General features: G+C 41.0%; 2 protein-coding genes across 9 annotated transcripts in view; one reads left to right on the forward strand and one right to left on the reverse strand.

Annotated features, from left to right (window-relative positions):
• NAT8L (N-acetyltransferase 8 like) overlaps nucleotides 1-14,735 on the forward strand; it is an 80,676-nt gene extending 65,941 nt beyond the window's left edge. Inside the window, exon 3 of one of the 2 annotated variants that reach the window (XM_056554958.1) lies at nucleotides 13,825-14,735. In XM_056554958.1, the coding sequence (XP_056410933.1) occupies nucleotides 13,825-14,009 (185 nt within the window). In that variant the 3' untranslated portion in view covers nucleotides 14,010-14,735. Of the gene's footprint in view, nucleotides 1-4,154; nucleotides 10,698-13,824 lie in introns of those variants that run through there. The other variant, XM_056554957.1, reaches the window with a different exon arrangement.
• Nucleotides 1-19,894, reverse strand: part of POLN (DNA polymerase nu) — a 245,440-nt gene that overhangs the window by 44,779 nt on the left and 180,767 nt on the right. The window lies entirely within an intron of this gene.

A 19,894-nucleotide genomic window follows, 5' to 3' on the forward strand; every position in this document is an offset into this window, starting at 1 on the left:
TCTCAGGTTTACCTGCAGTAGAAAGACTGTTGCTCCTTTAGTTCAGGTACTGTGGAGATTTAGTAAAGGTTACCCCATACCATGTTGGCCCTTTCCAACAAATCAGCTATATTAGCGAACTAAGGAGGAAGACCTTGTTCAAAGATGAAAAGAGGGAAGGATTATTGCATATTAGCTTCAGAACGAGGGCCCCATTTCATTTTATCTACCGGCCACAAGTCCTTCTCTACCAGCCACAACTTAAAGCTCATGGGCCCCAATGCAAATGGTAACAGCCCTTATATGGAGCACTTATCTTATAGGACCTACAATGTGGAAAGTCATATGTATCCGCTTGAGTAGCCAGATTCTAGTCAGGGCTTCAGCAGATTGTGGTTATTATTTGCCCCACTTCAGCTTCGCTTCTCTTAAGTTAGCCATATACTGTACATTAGATTAACATCTGACAAACCTTATTTCGGTTATACCAGCTGACCATCTAATATTTATGGTGGCCTCTAGACTCTCCTTGGACAGCAGATGGTAGGGAAGAGAAGAATCAGACAGTTGGATTTCGGTGTATCCGAACCTTTTGTTCTCAGGAGAGATAAGCTGCTACCAGAGGTGTCTAGCATCGGCTTACCCCTCTTTTCTTCTTAGAACATGCTGTCAGTTCAATGGGCTTTTGGTCAGCAACTATGTAATGTCGACAGCATTCTTAAAGGGGTACTCCAGGGATGCCGAGATATCATCACACTACCTGGATATGTTCCCTGTAACCCACCCTGCCTGATATGCATGGCTTTACAGCTCTGCCAGCCGTCTAACTTTCTGAGAGCAGCCCCCACCCTCCTGCTCTGAACAGCAGAGAGATCCAGTGTCTGATTGTCTGAGACCACAAACACCTCCCAGTTCTCAGCACTAAAGAAAGCATGACTCATCAGAAACCACATGGTCTGTGTCTCTCAGGAAGGTGGGGGCTGCTTTCAGAGAGGGCAAAGACAGAGAGAGTGAATGGCTGGAAGATGTAATTCCCTCACTTCATGCATGTAAGTGACAAACAACCAAACAGGGGAAACTGCTCTGTGTAGCTAATGAATGATATTTAGACAATTAAATAGGTTGATGAGAGGGGAAGGATGGGCTATGGGTTTAGTTCCGCCAAGTACCCCTTGACCACTATGTGAGTTCTGCAAAGGGGCTTCACCCCACTGTTAAAAAATGTAGATGTAGTTAATGTGTAACTTTGAGGTGAAGTTCCTCTTCCTCTGTCAATTATTATTATGTTGGAAAAAAGGTATAAGATTTCTCCATGAGGAGAGCTCTATAATAATTTAAGGCGATTCATAGGCCATAAGCACTCCACTGCAATCACGCTATGTCCATTGGAAGTAGGCAGTTTATCATGCAAAATCACCTAGCAATCTAGTAAGGAATTTACCCAGATGAATGCCTCAATCCTAGTAAGGAGACTTTGCCATAATCCAGTGAACCCTGCTGAAAAATAAATTATTATTTAGGTTTGGTGACAATTATGGTGAAACATCTCTAAAAGACCACCGCTTAGACACCTAATCCAGATTTTTATGTGACAGATTTTCAGTCCACCATACATTATGTATTGTGGCTATTTTCTTTAAAAAGAAACACATAAAAGACTATGTGAATGGCACAATTGATATTTCTTGTTGGATACGAGGTTGTTCTAACACATAGATGCCGGGAGAGCTGCCCGAGTTTGGTGGTCTGATTGGTGAATGTTAATATCCCTATTATGTCCATTATGTCTGATATTCCAGGTCCCTAATGCTGACATAATCACTAAACAACATTTATACCTTTATTACAGTAGTTTACATATGAATAAATGCCATTTATCTTCTACAGCATTCGTGATCAGTGATATGTTGATGAAGTGATTACAAATGATGATTCCTGTATCTCAATAGACTCTTCTCTAGTAAATGGTGAAAAAGAGATTCAATTTTATTTTTTAGTGTTGTGATGATCATATTACGTTTAGTGCTTCCATGTGATTGAATAGAAATGATTTTAGCATTTGTTTAACCCCTTCAGGTTATAGTATGCAGTAAAGAACATTGGGTAAGGCTCATAGTTACCATCACATTGAAGTCGACCACACACAGGCCAATATTCCTGCCCGATCAGACCATGTAGGGCTGATGTCAGAAGACTATTCATCATACTTAACTTCTTCAGGTAGACATGAAAACACTTGGCCTAGAGGGCAGGGGATTGGCAACAAGAGGGGGGGGGGGGGGCAGATATTGCAGTTGCACATGAATTTGGGTGCCTGAATGGGTCCACAATATCCCATATTAGGAGACCAAAGCTACAAATGATGCATGACCAACTACTGTATGATTCAACTTATCTACAAGGGAACTAGGGCCCCACTGAAATCCACCAACCCAGCTATAACTTGTAAAACCATTTGGGTAAGCCTAGGACGAAAGACACAAGCCAAATGTAAGATTTTAAACTGGTCACAGCTTTATTTAAACATTTAACCAAGAAAACCACCCAACAACATAATATATTTGCCACAGAGACAATATAGAAACCTGAAACACACAAGAGTCTCTAACACAAGATGAATATCCACCATCTCTAGGTCTGACTCCCCAAATATAGCTATAATTGCTCCAAATTTTTTTCCCCAACTCTGCAGCCTTTACCTCTGCCGCATCAGTGGTGGGGTAAACTAAGCGCACAGTGTAAACTGCACCAGATTTTCAGCCTGAGACACTTTAAAAAAAATCTTGCACAATCTTAGACTAACTATTCTTAGTAAAACTAAGCAAATATGTCCTCCGCAGTGCAGACCTTAAAATTTGCACCACAGATAATTTTTTGTGTGTAGATGGGATTTCAAAAATTACATCTACTTTACTGGTGCTCTAATCTGTTGCAGATTTGCCATGCAAATTTCCACTCAGAAAATTAGAAGTAGATCTGTCTAGTGTGCAGTTACCCTTTCTGTATAGATCTTGTCATATAGGAAACATGGAAAAAAATATGGGAGAGTTCCAGGTACATTACAAAAAAAGAGGGAAGCTCTTTAACGCCAGTTGGTGAAAATGCCTATGATCTAGAAAAGTATCCAGAACAATTCTAATGGGCTTCTATTTATCCATACTTATTTTTTCTTCTAAAGTATGTTCTGTCCATGTCTCAGAGTTGAATATTTCACACAATTAACTGTGGCTTTTTAGGTATTGGGGGCTTTTGTTATTGCTCAGGACTAGACTTATTTTGCTTTATCCCCATATAGCAGTGATCTCAGACCTATGGCTCTCCAGATGTTGCATGTTGGGAGTTGTAGATTTGTAACAGCTGGAGAGCCACAGGTTTTAAGATCACTGGTGAGTTTTTTTTAGAATGCTGACACTGCAGTTTTTGAGCCAAAGACTGAAGTGGATTCAGTAGGAATGAGAAGTATAAGTCCTTCCTTTATATTCCCCATTCCTTTTGAATACACTTCTGGCTTTAGCTGAGAAAATGCAGTGGTAGTGTTCCAAAAAATGCAAGAAAAAACCTGTGTGGAAATCTAGCCTTAGTCCATCTTTGATACTTCTCCTTTCTTTTGGATCCACTTCTGACTTTGGTTCAAAAACTGCAGTAGCAGTTTTCCAAAAAACGCCAGAAAAGAAACCTGTGTGGAAACAGTCTAAGGGCTCATGGCATACAGAGTGTATATTGCAGCTCATAGTGGCAGTCATACACATAGCTTTCAGCTGTATAGACTGCTATCTCTCCCGATCTCCCCACACGCATGACCAAACATTTCTGTATTTTGAACAGACAAAGCAGCTGGCAGACTCCACTGGTGGTGGTTTATCTCTCTGTGAAGAAAAGGATTGGGGAAGAGTCAAGAATGGGTACCATACACATTAGTTGAACAACCAGTTCCATACAAATTGGGCCAAGCCATCACACCGAATGGAGGTGTATAGTATTTGCCCATAGCAGTCTACAGATATCAACTCCATGAACCTTCCATGAGTATGATGCCATATGTAGTATTTGGTTACAGTGTATATCTTATTGTGATAATGCTTAGCAGTTCTTCATAGCAGTTCACTTCAGGCTGATTTTAACACCTCTAGACTCTTCCCTTGCTCATACATGTCTTTGCGGTTGTGTTTTTTCAGGATCATGCTTCTGGGTGGCAGTCCTAGAGGGAAAAGTGGTCGGAATAGTGGCAGCTAGAGGCAATGAAGAAGACAACGTCGTTGAGTTACGCCGGATGTCTGTCGATTCCAGCTACCGTGGGAAGGGTATCGCCAAAGCCTTGGGCCATAAGGTCCTTGAGTTCGCCATGTTAAACCACTATTCTTCCATTGTGCTTGGAACGACGGCGGTGAAAATAGCAGCTCACAAGCTGTACGAGTCCTTGGGGTTCAAGCATGTGGGTGTCGTAGAGCATTACACCATTCCTGGGATGACACATTCATTACTGGAAAGAATGTTTTTTCAGCTTCGCTACCATCGCTACTGTCTCCAGCTACGTGAAGAATAATGGAACTCTGTCCACCCTCCCCGTTCCTGCATTCATTTTCTATTAACCCATTCCTGCAGCGACAGCAGATATTTTTTTTTATTTGCTGTTTTATCCCCCCCCCCCCACCCCTTCATTCTCGAATGTATAACAGGCTCTTCCTCGCATGCTGTGAGATGGAAGCTGGGCCATCTTCTTCCTCGCGTGCCGTATGGACAGGTCACCTATTGGTTAGGTAGAATTTACCTAAGAGTTGCATCTGTATAAAGCACAGACACTGGAGCGGTGGCCTGATAAAAATATTGTACTTTTTAGGAAGAAGAAAAAATATATATATATCAATTTACTAACTACCATTCAGATATAGGGATGTGAATTCAACCTAAATGCAATGCATTACACCAGTAGGGAGCGCTATCAATAGATCAGTTAACCTATTTTCAAGACAATGTGAATACTGATGCTTGGTACATACAATGCATGAAAAGGAAGTGTCTGCACGTTCACAAATACAACACACAGCACTGCCAATGAGGCACCGAGGTTGCACTTTCTTGGGTTGCGCCCAAGAATTCTGCCAAACCTAAAATGGATTCTTGGCGCATCCAGATTTTGCAACCTTTCCTAGATGTCATACACCTTTTGAAGCCAGCAGAAAGCCTGTTACATCCAACCTGAGCCCATTTCTAAAGTATTCTGTAGATAAAATAACTCTTCTACATGTTTCATTTGGTCATGATAAGACTTGATTTGAGGTGTGGGGGGAAGTGTCCATATGGGCATTGAAGGGTTTTTCGGGAGGTCCCCTCCCCCCTCTCTCATTCTCTGGCTCATAGAAGATGTCAATGAAGCACAAGAGAAGCTATCATTTCCTCGGCGATGCATTTGCACATTCTTTGCATACCCTTGAGACGTGCAACAATCAATTCCTAGAAGGAAGGAATTTATAGACCACCCATCGACGACACCTTCATGTCATGTATATAGAACCTACACTGCAGATTCTCTTGTAAATGTGACCCGCTTTATCTACCTTGTAAGAATTCTGACTTGTCTCATGCAAATAGCAATGCAAAGCAGATTTGGCATGTGTCTGTACTTGGTATGTCTGTACAGTGCCTGCCAAAATACCGAATCCAAGTCAGCAGCTTCTTCTGTCTTGAAATGTATAGATTTTTTGTAAAATGTGAAAAATCTAGATTTGCATGTAGTATGTATAGGATGGGGGGAGGGTAGATTCCAATTTAAAAAAGAGGAAAAAAAATCTATATTTAAGATGCATTTGATATGTATGTAGAGAAGATATAGTTTTTAGTTACTTTTTAGAGAATGCATTTCTAGATGATAGAATTCTAGTTGTTGTATTTTTGTTTTATAATTTAAGTAAATGACGTTAGACAGGGAAGGGGACAATAGCCACCAGGAGGACAACCGTGGCATTACATAGAGCTGGGTCTCCCAACCAGTGTGCCTCTAGCTGATGCAAAACTACAACTTCCAGCATGCTGGAGGCCCACTTGGTAGGGAAACACTGACAATTCCCTATGCATAGATAGAGGCATATCTCTGTGATCGGAGCTCTGCAAGGGCATTCCTAGATACCACACACTTTCTTAATCCTGACTTTTCTATTAGAAATCCCCCCCCCCCCCCTCCCACCAGCTTTTAAACATGCCCTGAATGTATACAATCACACAGGGAGTCTCATGCTAACAACCATTTTCCATTTTCCTTTTTTTTGCAAAAACAGCACCACTCTTGTCCATATGTAGTAGTGCAGCTCGGTCCTATTTACTTCAATGAAGCCGAGCTGCAATACCAGACACAACCTGCGGACAGGTGTGGTGCTGTTTTTGCAAGAAAGAATTGTTCCTTTTTAACGATAATTTGTTTTCCCTTAGTCATCACAGCATCACAAATGGGGGTTATTTCACCACCACGAACTGGTAAGACCAATGAAATATTTAATGACAAAAGTCAATGACAAAATAGTTAAATATAAGGGGGGAATCACACTCAGTCCTCTGTATATAATTTACAAGAGGAAAAGAAACTCAAAACTAGGGAGGGATATTAGTGTGCTACTGTTAGGACTAAGGGAAAACAGATTGTTAAAAATTGACAATTCTCTTACATCCAACAGCAGCACTGATAGGGATTTAGAAAAAAAAAAGACCCCATGGGATTTTTTTTTTAATGTCTGGTGGACAATAAAATAGATTGCCCAAAGGTAGAATAGCTATAGATCATAGAGTCCAATCTATAATGGGTATCAAAAGTAGATCAACAACTCCAAGAATCAGATTTGTAGATGAGTTCCAGTTGAATAAGGATTCTTTTAGCAAATTATGTAGACAGCATGGTTTCTTGGAAAGTTACAGCTCATAAAAAGAGAACAAACACTAAAATACACTCTTTGCCCACAAAGAGGCGGGGCCCATAGAAAACAAACAACTTCCCCTATACAAAATAGCTTCAAAGCTGCTAAGCAGCTAATAGAGAAAAAGCACCCGCCCGGTCCTGGACAAAAATAAAATCAAAAGGATGCAGAGATTGTAAGGGGTGCCGAGCAGAAGCCACGTCACAGCCCCGTGATGCCACTTTTTTCAAGATGGCAGTACCCGACAGAGACACGTGGGCCAAGAGGAACAGGAAGAAGATCATAAAAAGGTGATCATAAAAAATAGATACAAAATAACTAATGGTGCCTGCAATGTAGCGGACGCCAAAAACTCCTATTAACACCTAGAAAGGGGAAATAAGTCACCAAAGAGGTAACCAGCTCAATAAAAGGAGTGCAAGAGAAACACATATAAGGGTAAAAAGTTTCTGAAATGACTGGCACAGTAAACAATAGCACTACACCTGATGTCCCAGAGTGAAATCACCATCAGTCCTACAGTCCGGGAGGACATTAAAAACACGGTGGGCTGAGGGGGATCTCCCTCTTTATAGGGAGAGGGTGTGTTTAACTCTTTTTAAATCAGTCCTACCCATTTGCAGGGGGTGGAGTACCCCATCTGTGTTTCTTGTAGGATGTAAGAGGAGCAGCATTTTTGTAATCCTAGACAACCTGTTTGATGGAGACGGAGGTCATGTCGGAGAAACAGAGATTCTGCATACTGCCATATTTTTAAATGGTGGTATGCATGGGCCCATGAAAGTGCATCATCGCCATATTCAAAATCGGTGTGTGAAATTCTTTTTTCACTGTTGGTCCGTAAAACTATTTATCCAGGAATCAAAAAACAGATAATTTTTTTCAAAAACCGCTCCCCGTCAGTCTCCCGGTTGGGTGTGGTTCTGCAGCTCAGTTATATTGAAGTAAATGGAGACAAGTTGTAATACTGCACCCAAAGTGGAGACAGACAGGGAGCGGTCTTTGCAAAGAAATTTAGGTCTGTTTTTCGATTCCTGGATAACCCCTTAATTAAAGTTCTCTATTATCAGTTGTGGGGAATTGGGAGACCCTTTGGGAGCCATAAGTAGCACCCCCCAGTCACAATTTCTACGGCACCAACATGCATTCTCCATGTAATGCTCTTAAATAGGCTCATATAGAACACTGATCTCAAGCTGTGGCTATGAGAAGTACAGCCTTCTATGACAGTCTGGCATGCCAAGACTTGCAGTCCATAAATCACAGCACCATAAGCCCATCTTCTTCACCTGCCCATCGTTCAGCATAGCATGCATTCTCTCATGTTGTATTAGAAATATAAGTTTAGGTACCGGACTATTTTTTTCTTTCTATATATATATTATACAGTTTGTATGAATTACACATGTACAGAATAAGCGTCAGTATTGTCCGAGCTTTGCAAGTAAGTGACACAACTTCTGCTGGTCCATATTCTTCTACTCTAGTGTGAACCTAAATCTATGTACAATATAATGACACACTATAGATCTACATATACACACACACACTGCAAAATATGCATTGAGTGAGCGCTTAGGCACCTGCTCTCGTGTTTTTACATTTACTTGATACTCAAGTGGCGCGGCCAGCAGTAGATCACTGTATTACGTTAAGGGAATAATCTTGCATGCTGAAATGTGCCAGCGGGTGCAGTAATATTTACTAACTCTGTATATATATATACGTATGTCTGCCTATTATTATTGTATATGCTATCGCAGATTATGTACATTTTCACCAGACAACAATATAACAATGTACAGAAGGTCCTGTAATGTAAAGGGTTATGTACAGTGTATAGAAATTGGGGAAAGTATTTTCTTGTTGCTTTTAGCCACAGATGAGTTTAAATAGACAGGTGGGAAAATTGTTTAGCCCGGGGATATCAGATTGTGCCTTTCTGTTCCTTTCCTCTCCCCGTTCTGGCAGTGCGGTCGCTACATTCGATTACTGCCAGTGTATGTTGTTCCTGATAACATATCGTCTAACATAAGCACTTACATCTGTCCCCTATTTATGTTCCTTTCTACCGGGGATGTGTGGGCTGTGTGTAAAATATTGACATGTTTTATTCTGATGCAATTTTACAGTATGTCCAGATTGTTAGTAGGATAAAGCAACATATTCTCAATGTAAGATTTGTATTCAAGGTCCTTTAGTGTACTCTAAAATTCTAAAAACAAAAAACTGTCCCCACATGACAAAACTGACTATACACATTGATGAATGTCAGCTGAACCCACCAATTTCAGACTGGTTTACACTAAAGACATTTAGGTGAAATCAGTCGGCACTAGGACCGCTAGGACACTCACCCTCACCATTGATGGCGATGAACATGTTTATTCTTTCGGCGGAGTCTGGAATTGGAATTTTCCGCCACAGAAATTCTGCAGTGTGAAAACAATGGGAGGCTGCTGCACCAGAATTTCTGAGCGTAATTTCTAAGTAGATTTTACGTTTGGAAATTCCATAATGTGGATGCACCTTAAGTGGTGAGAGAAGGATCTGGCATGTTGGATTTCAGATGCTCGATCCTTTTGTTTTTCGGAAGATAACATACTGCTAAAGTAGTCTGGCAGCAGCTTACCTCCTTCTCTCTCTATTGAACACACAGCCATACTCAGCCAGGACGAGCAGGCATGTGTATAAGGGGGTCAACATCTAAATTGTATAGCCAGCTTTATCCATGTGTGTTGTGGCAGTTATGTGTTATTGGGCCCTGTAGCAACAAATCAGATGTTTTCTTTTTTTTCCATCTTCCTATGTTAAAACTGATTGGTTGTTATCAGTGTCCCTGTGATAACACTGGACTTCCAGAGCACTGGGTGGGACTCAGTTACCGAAGACAACTTAAGGCCTTTTGGCACAGGGCAATTATGAGCTGAACATTGCCCCGTATACAAGGCCCAGCGATCAGCTGACAGCAACTTTTATGCAAGCATAAAAAAATCCAAATTTTTCTGCAGTATACCCCGTGTAAACAGAGATGTGCTGCCGACAGTGATGGAAGTAAATGGCCGCATAGACAATCTAGCAATGGATCATATGACCCTACACTTCCAACAATTGCTCTGTGTAGACTGCCATTTCAACTAACTTATCTATAGTCGATCGGCACTTGTATAAGGGAGTTGTCTGCCCTTCTGCAAGGACCTTTACATATCACACAAGCAATATATTTTTATTCACATTTTAGAACACCCTAAAGGGCTTCATTCTTCTGTAAACTATGTACAAAAATGTCTGTTTCAGGACTGCAGCAACATAACCAAGAAAGGCTCCCTCTCCTCCATGGTTTCCTCAGAGCCATCTGAAATATCATAAACAGAAGGTGTAAGAAATGACTCCATGCACTGAAGACTCTAGATTGGCTCTGGATTCAATGGGGGGGGGGGGGATTAAATGGGAGGCTTACTTTTACTACAGACCATCGGGGTTCATGTATCGATCTGCCTAATGCAGTGAGCAGGAAAGAAGGGTGCTAAGGACATGTACCATATTTATTACATTCACCAACATCTAGAAAAGGTGTGTGGCCAACCAGGTGCCATCCTGCAACACACATGGGCTGTCCTCACCCATAAATTGCAACAGTACCACAGAATGGTGCGCCACAGAATGGTGGTATGCTGCAAAATTCATCACAGGATTGGTGCTTTTGATACATAATTATTAAATTCTCCCACAGAGTACCCAGGGTATAAAGATTACTCATACAATTCCCTTCAGGGCATAGAGCCCCTCCGGGACTAAACCCTTTACTAGGGTAACCCCTTAAAAAATCACTTTTACTATTTTCCTTTAAAATTCCCAATAATATGTAAATAATACAAATGTGTTTTGAAAAACACAACCGCGGTGTTGGATTTAGGTCTTCCTTGGACCACTGTTCTATTGGAGATATTGATATAGGATCTTCTATAGGTTGTATTACAATTCCATTCAATAGGCTCCTCTAATTCTCCTCTTATTCCAACCCTGGTTGCTAGTTAAAATACTGTCTTTATTATCCCCCCGAAGTTTCGCCGTTATAAACCGGCTTTGAGAAAGCCGGTTTCTACCGGCAAAATGTCGGGGGGATACTAATGACACGAAGTGTCCTGCACCTTGAGAAAGCCGGTTTCTACCGGCGAAATGTCAGGGGGATACTAAAGACACGAAGTGTCCTGCACCTTGAGAAAGCCGGTTTCTACCGGCAAAATGTCGGGGGAATACTAAAGACAGTATTTTAACCAGCAACCAGGGTTGGAATAAGAGGAGAATTAGAGGACCCTATTTAAGGGAATTGTAATACAATCGATAGATGATCCTATATCAGTATCACCGAACTAACAAAGGTCCAAGGAGGACCTAAAACCAACACCTAGGTTGTGTTTTTAAATACGCATTTGCATTATTTACACATTATTGGGAATTTTTAAGGAAAATAATAAAAGTGATTTTTATTTAAGGGGTTACCCTAGTAAAGGGTTTAGTCCCGGAGGGGCTCTATGCCCTGAAGGGAATTGCTATTGATACATAAAACCTGATGGTTCAGCACCACAGACAGCAACATGATGTCCTATTCCAGTACTATAGTTTCTTTGCACGGCTCACTCGTGTAAAGTGTGCAAAACAGTGGTAGTCACATGATGATGTTGCTATCTGTTGCCTTAATGTGCATTTTGAATACTGAATTGCATCCCTGTGCCTTGCTAATCTGACTCCTAGTAGTGCAAACATCATGGAACCTCCAAGAGGCTGCTCACCTGAACATAACTATGGCTAATGCAGTAATAAGAAGTAGAGAATGTCCTGCCAAGACTCATGGGGGGATTTATCATTGGTTTTAGTCTTTATTGCGGTGTATATTTTTTGCACATGGCTTTTTTTTTTTTGCTAATTTTTGTAACACTAACCTCCACAGTGGTTTGGAAAAACAGAAGTTTTACTCCAGTGGTCAAGAATTTACCAACTATGAACATTTGCAAACATACAATGCAAATGGTCCATAAAAGACTTTATTACACTTTTTTAATCTCACAGCCTTCTAAAGTGTACACATCGTGCAAACTTTTAATAAATTTCCCTCAATTTTAAATTCAATGCAAAAACAACGCAGAGAAAAGCAACTTCACACAAGGTCCAATGATAAATTTCCCCCCATGGACTCTTCTTTGTCCAGAGGTTGAGCAGCAATTTTACATTGAGCTCAAGATCAGAGTAATCTGAGACAGACTGGTTGCTATTGAAGTGGTGCCCTAAAATCTTATTGGTTAGGGGGCGGTACTGCCTAGTGTGCTGGGTCCTAGAAAAGATAAGTATAAGGCACTTTGCCTTGGCCAAGGTATTTAGATACAGGTCTCTGCCACTGGCTTTGGTTGTGGTACTGCAGCTCAGTCCCATTCACTTCAATGGAGCAGAACTGCAATACCAGACACAACCTGTAGACAAGAGTAGTGCTGTTTTGGAAGAAAGAAGCAACTTTTTTCTAATACTGGACAACCCCTTAAATGCAACATTTCTAGACATGGCCTATTAAGATTGTATAAGTAAAGAAAAGTTGGAATATTCTTAGTAGCCTATAGGAGAACAGTTGTTTGGTGAACCCTTATGGGCTTTTATGTCATAAGAAGGATACAGCATAGCCTCAATTTAAATCCAGTTGCTATCTATAGGTTTATAAAGCACAATACTGCAAGGAACTATGAAAAGACTGCAGTAGTATACTCATCTGTGTTCTGCCCACAGATCCTCAGTATATGTTCTGTATTCGGAATTTTACCATTTCTCTACACTCATTTCTACCTCTTAAATTTGAAAACCAAAACCTGTGTGCATATATATAAAAGTATAAAGGAGATTAAGAAGCTGTCACGTGAGTGAGAAGTTAGCATTATCTTAATCAGCATTGACTTGTGCTTAAAATAATAATAATAATTAAAAAAACAAAAATAAAAAAAGCACCCTGGGTAAGGTAAACCTCCTCAAGGCTATGTTAACATGGTGTAATTTCCAAGCAGAATCTGGCTTAAAAAATCTTGTTGCAGCAGAGTCCTGTTGTTTTTAAGGGGATTCTGCTGCAACGTGCAAACGGTGGAATTTGCGTGGTGAAAACCTCTGCCGTGGAAATTCCGATTCCAGCCCCCGCAGAAAGAATTGACACAGAATCCGTTTGTAGATGCATTGCCGTCAATATAGATGGTGCATTTCCAAGTGGTCCTAGTGTTGGCATGTTCCGCCAGTGCCTGCTGTCTGGGGAATATCCACCAGTAAATTTTCTGCGCAGATGTTCCGGCATGCGTACAAAGCCTTAAAGGGGTACTCCACCCCTAGATATCTTATCCCCTATCCAAAGGATAGGGGATAAGATGTCTATTCGCAGGGGGTCCGGTCACTGGGACCCTTCGCGATCTCTGGCACCCCGGTTTTCCGGACATTTATGTTCAGAACTCCGGTTGTGCTAGGCTACATGCGGCCATGGTCGTCAGGCCCCCTCCATTAACGTCTATAAGAGATATATGGAGGGGCGTGACGGCTGTGGTCGCTAGTAATCCGGCCCGGAGCGGTGTCCGCTCTGTGCATGCAGATTACTGGGGTGCCGGAGATCACAGGGGGTCCAGAATTTGGATAGAGGATAAGATGTCTAAGGGCGGAGCATTCCTTTAAAGTAACCTCAGAGAAAGGGAAGCTGTCAGCTGCAGTTCACTTACTGACACCGTCAGACAGCTGTTAGGACAAGTAGACACATGGTACCTTTCATATATCTGTCTGTGTTTCTATTACGTAGAAAAATGCTTTTATCCTGTGGTGTAAAAAGTTGCTCTCCCTCTTATCTCTGTCCCTGCTTTATTGGCAGTCAACTGGAAGCCAAGCCCTGTTTTTAAATCTCACACCTGCATACAATTTGTATACACAGTGCAGGAACGAGATCTGGAACAAGAGAAGATAGTCCCTCCTTTCCATGAGATGAAGCATGAGGAGATAGGCCCCTCCTACAATGGGAGCATAAGACGAATCAGAAGACTATGCAGAGGAAACACATTTGTCATTGCAAGAAGCAGCTTATGGAGACCTAGTTTATCAAAGAGAGTTATAAATTAATTTAATTTAAAGAGCCACGTGTAACCTTGCCAATGCCAATAAATGTGTACTGTACATAGCTGTCAATGTAGCTGCCATTTGTGCAGTCTACAGAATCCATAATGGAGTATTTTGATAGATTTAATACACCAAGACCATACAGATATCATATTAAGAAAATTTTACGTTAACAGCGCAGGGTCTCCGATTTAGGATCACTGGCAGAAATTCTGCCGTGTGAATAGACCTTAAGGAGAAACCTTCCAATAAAAAGGGTTGTCTAAGGTAAAATGCCCTTTAAAACTTGGTTGTTTTAGAATAATGTCATATAATTTATGGCAATATACATTAACAGAATACAAGCTTGGAAGCTACTTATATATTTTTATGGAATATTTTTGCTAAATAGGTGTGAAGAAGAATGAAATTATAAAATCTTATTTCAGAACATATCCTGAATAATGCTTAAAGGGTTATATATTTGCTGCCTGGAAGTTGCACTGGGAATACATGTAGTTTTCTGTTCAGGTTAATGCTTGCATGTTTGAGCAGTATAGTGTTTATATACCATCGCTGCTTGTCTTCGCTTTACTTATACCTTTAGCATTTAATGCTATTAGATTACAGCCTTGTGAGGGAGTCTTGTGCTTGTGTGCACAGCAATAAGGACTCTATTCATGGGTTGTTGTCATGAATGTGCTACAGTAAGGCTAAGTTTCCACTTTTTTTTGGGGGGGGGGGGGGGGGGGGGAATGCCAAGAAAAATGCCAATTCTGCTGCATGGAGTTTTTTCAGCCAAAAACACTGCAGCCAGATGTTAGCTGTAGTTCATTGAGAAATCGCAAAATTCTTTTTCCACTTTGCGTTTTTCAGTTTGGCTTTTTAAAATAATTTTGGCATTGTTTCACTCTTTTTTTGGCGTTTTTCAGCTCCTTGGTGGTTTTGCAAAGCCGCAGCATGTTGAGCCTATGGTATTTTTTTCCCTGAAATCATGGCGTTTTTCTCCCATGGAGGTCTATGGGAGTAAAAACGCCAAGAAAAACAACTTGTGGGTTTTAACTTTGGTGTTTTTGCAGGCAGTTTTAATTATTTTTTTGGACTTTAGCGATCCAAAAAACTGATGGAGATACCTTTTTAATAAAATTTTTAGGGTACTATTAAAAAAAATATTGTAAAAAAAGATACAGTAGTGATGGAAAAAATTGTATTTAACGAAATGTATCTTTATTATAACCAAATTTTAATTAATCTTTAAACAGGTATCAATTTATGTGGGCGGGCAGGGCACTAAAAATGTAGCCAACAATAATAAAAATGTTATGTGTGTGTGTTTTTCACTTTTTAGGTGGTACAACTACTCCCAGCATGGAACACACTGTTCTATGATGGGAGTAGTAGTACCTTTACTAATTGACAGATCGCCCATGTCACTCCTGACACCTGTTGCGATCCTCCTGTATAATGTATAGATGTGGCCTCTCTTCTATGGTCTCCTGCACTGCCCTATATATACACATATTCATATTTCCCACACAGAGCTGTGATTGGCCAGATGGTTCCAGCCAATCACAACTCTCTGTGGGAAATATGAATAGGTGTATATAAATACGTCAGTGCAGGGGACCATAGAAGAGCGGCTGCCCGCATATATACATTATACAGGAGGATCACAGCGATCTGTCTATTAATGCAGCTACTACAATTCCCAGCATGGGGCTGTAGTACCTGCAGTTAAGGACAGATCACAGCGGGTGTCACTCCTGACACTGGCTGCGATCATTCTTCATCCCTGAGATGTGGAGTGGCTTTCTCTTGCACTCGCATCTCTGCTCTGTACTCTCACTCACCATCGGGAAATCGCTGAGAGTGGTGATTGGCTGCCACCATCCAGCAAATCCCCACTCTGGGTGGAAAATATGAATGAGTGATGTGAATTTCTATTCACATCACTGGCCGGCTCAGAATACAAGTGTAGAGATGTGAGCGCTGTAGAGAGCCACTCCGCATCTCTCCTATATTATGGATGATCGTATCTTGTGTCAGGAGTGACACCCGGGGCGATCTGTCTATTAGTACAGGAACTACTACTCCCATCATGGAACAGTGTGTTCCATTCAGGGAGTAGTAGTACTACCTAAAAAAAAATGTTTTTTAAAGTGAAAAACACACACACTACATTTTTATTATTGTCGGCTACATTTTTAGTGTCCTGCCCGAGCTCACATTCTGTCTATTTCCTCATCAGGATTTTATTCACTAATACTTATGCTAAAAACTAGAACCTGCTATTTTTCTGCAAGCCCGGGCACTGCTCACCCTCCCATAGGCGACCGCCAGTGTGAACCAGCTACAAAGGAAGCATCTTTCCAGTACGGCACCAAGATACTTGCAATTTTATTGCATATATTGTTTATAAAAACATTAAGATTTTTGCTAGTTATACCTCGCTGTCACTAAAATATCAGGAAATGGGTAAGAAAAAGTCCGGCGGGGACCACCTTTTCAAATGGGTTGTGTCATCCAGATAACTCTCCACCTAAATGCAACTGCCCTGGTTGCCTGGGACTGGCTGCTGCCACACATTTCCCCTGCAGCGGTCATTGCTGGAGTACTGCGGTATTACACAGCGCCCAATTAAATGCCTGGGTACCATATAACAAAGTTGGGCCTAGTCCTCCGGAGAGGGAGACCTGTTTTACAATGGCTCTCTACTATGGATAACAGTGAGGTCCAACGACTATGATGCCCAAATGAGAAATGGATGTATTGACATTAAACATTGCCTTTCTATTACAAAAATGTTATTAATATATTTTAAAAAATTTTACCTCAGCCATTTAAGAGCAAAATATGCCTTAAAAGGAAAGCTCTGCTTTGTGCATTTCTGCAACATTTAGCAGTATCAATCTATAAAATATAGAGCAGAATTGGGGATACTTTGCACTAGTTTTGAGTTTTATGATGTTTTTTTAAAGTTGAATTTAGAATTTTTGGGGTTTCCTGTTATTAGTACAGTACATTTTTGGAGGCAGTGTAGTAGCTCAGTGGCATACATAGAAGAAAGGGGCATCATGAAATATCAAACTGGGCAACCAATAAGGTACATACACCCTTGATGTAGCTATAAGGGGTGCATTGCAGTGAAACCCAAGACCTGGCGTGTAAAGCTGCCCATACACATAAGATGCACCAAGCATTTATTGTGTATGGTGACTTATCAAATCCCACGTCAGCAAATGTTGGGAGAAAAGAGGGATCAAGTATGTTGGGTTTCAACTACCCAATTCTTTTGTTTTTGGGGAGATTAGCCACCACCAGAGGTGTGCGGCAGCAGCTTCCTTCCTATACCACACACATGCATGCTCAGCCAAGCATGCATGTCTATAAGAAGGTCAGGACAATAATACACCTATAGACAGAGATGTCTCATTATACAAAGGGATATGGCTTTATAATGTACTTAGGTCATTTACAGTGGCAGATGATGGCTGGGGAATAGGGAAGATGGGCAGTTATGTAAAGATGAGCTGTAGATATTATGGGGGACATTAGGGTGTTTCATTTTGCAAGGCAAAAAATAAAATGTTAAATTTTTGCAGAATAAATATATGCCGAATTTCAAGAAGATTGGATAATACTGTATTTAGAGGTTGCACACTTTGATCAATTTTGTAAAAGTTGGCAAAAAATATGATTTTTCAATGTTAATTTTATTGGGAAAACTAGAAATCACAAACTTAAAATAATATTAAAACTAGACACTAAATTAATAGGGAGTATAATAGACAAAACATTAGATTAACTTTTTTTCTTCGCTTGGTGACGACTTTGATGTTTTTGTTGTAAGTCCCTAACAGATTCGTTAAACTTTTTTATCAGAGCAGTTCCTCTTTCTGCGGTATCATTGACCACCTTAAAGGGGTACTCCGCTGCTCAGTGTTTGGAAAAAAACTGTTCCGAACACTTGAGCCGGAAACAGGAGCTCGTGACATCATAGCCCCGCCCCATCATGCCATCACGCTCCGCCCTCTCAATGCAAGTCTATGGGAGGGGGCGTGACGGCTGTCACGCCCCCTCCCATAGACTTGCATTGAGAGGATGTGGCGTGATGGCATGAGGGGGCGGGGCTATGATGTGACTAGCTCCCATTTCCGGCTCAAGTGTTCACATGGCTACTTAGAGAATCTCTGCAATATTCTGTCACGTTGTGGATCCCAAACAATTCGAAGAACGTCTTTGTTTTATTAGTAACGAAATGGCTCAGGTCTTTTCCTTCAAAAATTAGGATTTTACCCTCTAATAGTTTCATTTCGGTTTTCTTTGCAGGTTTGGTTTCTAAATTTTTAGTCATATTTTCCTTATCAGCCTGAGTAATACGTTCGTCCAAAAAAGCCAATCCTACGTTTGTTTCTGGCAGATACCAAAGGTATCTCTTAGCAACTGTGAAAGCACTTTTCTTGACGTCTGCATCTGGGTAAGTGCTCGGAAGCTGTAACATATCCAAATCATTCTTTGGAGCCCATTGACTTACAATTGTCTCGTGCCAAAAGGGAACATATATGAGGCTGACAAAATGTACAACCCGTTTCATTCCTTTCAATTCTCGTTGAGGAATATTCAACTGTTTAGGGAAGAGGACAATATTAAGTGTATACAATGTCTTTGCCATCCACCTTGCTTGATGCAGAGCCCCTGGGATCCCGAAACTGAATATTAGAAATTGATTGAGATAAAAGTGATCAATGTGTGCAACCCTTAAATATTATCTTTCGTTCAGAAACGAAAGAAGCGATCTTATTGGTTGCTATGGGCAAATCAGCAACTTTTCCTCTGTACAGGTTTTGGATAAACCTTCCCCGATGCCTTTTTCCAAGGGCTACCAGCAGGAATGTGAATATTTGTATTTTAATGGGGAAAATAACACAATATAATTCAAATCAGAGCAAAATAAGTGAAGCAACCTATTCACAAAGTAACTTGGTTAAAAGTTTTCAAGTGTACCTGTGTTTTGAAAAAACTTTTAACATGTCACAGAGACATGTCATGAGTTTTGATTGGTTGGGATCTCAGTGCTGAGACCCCCACCATTTAGGATAACAAGCTGGGAGAAGTGTGCTGCACACCCCACCTTGAAGTGGTCAACGCCCTGCGATTACATTATAAGGGACGGAGAAGCTGGACCAAGATGGCTGCAAGCTGGGGAATAAAGTGCCATACCGCCATATGCTTTTTCCTGCTTGTTCTACTGATCAGTGGGGGACTAAGCACTGGGACCCCGACTGATGAAAACTTTTGACATGACTCTGTGACATGTCAAACGTTTGTCTAAATGACAGGTACACTTTAAGGATGATATACATGGCCTGATTCATAGAACCAGTAAAGAAGCCCCTTCATTCAGAGCATCATCTGGGTGTTGGCAGTCGGACCCTCACCAGTGATGTAATAATGGCATAACCTAGTAATATGCAATCACTTACTATGGTGGGAAAACCCTAAGAGGAAAATGAATCCTTCAGACCCCCACAAGACTTTTGCACTAGGCAGATGTGACCACCAAGACACCTCATATATGGCATTAATGTATTTTGCTATATTATTGAGCAGCGTTTCCTGCACCGATTAAATGGGGGTGCTCTTTGTAACATTATCAGCCAGAAATCTGAACAGGACAGCAGTATAATGTCCTTGAGATGTCAATCACCAATCTGTCTCTGTCTATATCTGCTTGTGCGTAGGATACGTATTTTCCGTGAAACAGTACACATATAGCAGCTTGTAGCAAAAACCTTATAGTAAATGTGACTTGTACTGTTGTGGCAACTCCAGCAGGTTCCCCTGTTTACAGAGCACCTTAGTATCGCTCATCGGGGGCAGCCATTTATTTTAGAGATGGTATTCAGATG

This window comes from Hyla sarda, chromosome 1, assembly GCF_029499605.1.
Source record: "Hyla sarda isolate aHylSar1 chromosome 1, aHylSar1.hap1, whole genome shotgun sequence".
In the NCBI taxonomy this organism is placed as follows: Eukaryota; Metazoa; Chordata; class Amphibia; order Anura; family Hylidae; genus Hyla; species Hyla sarda.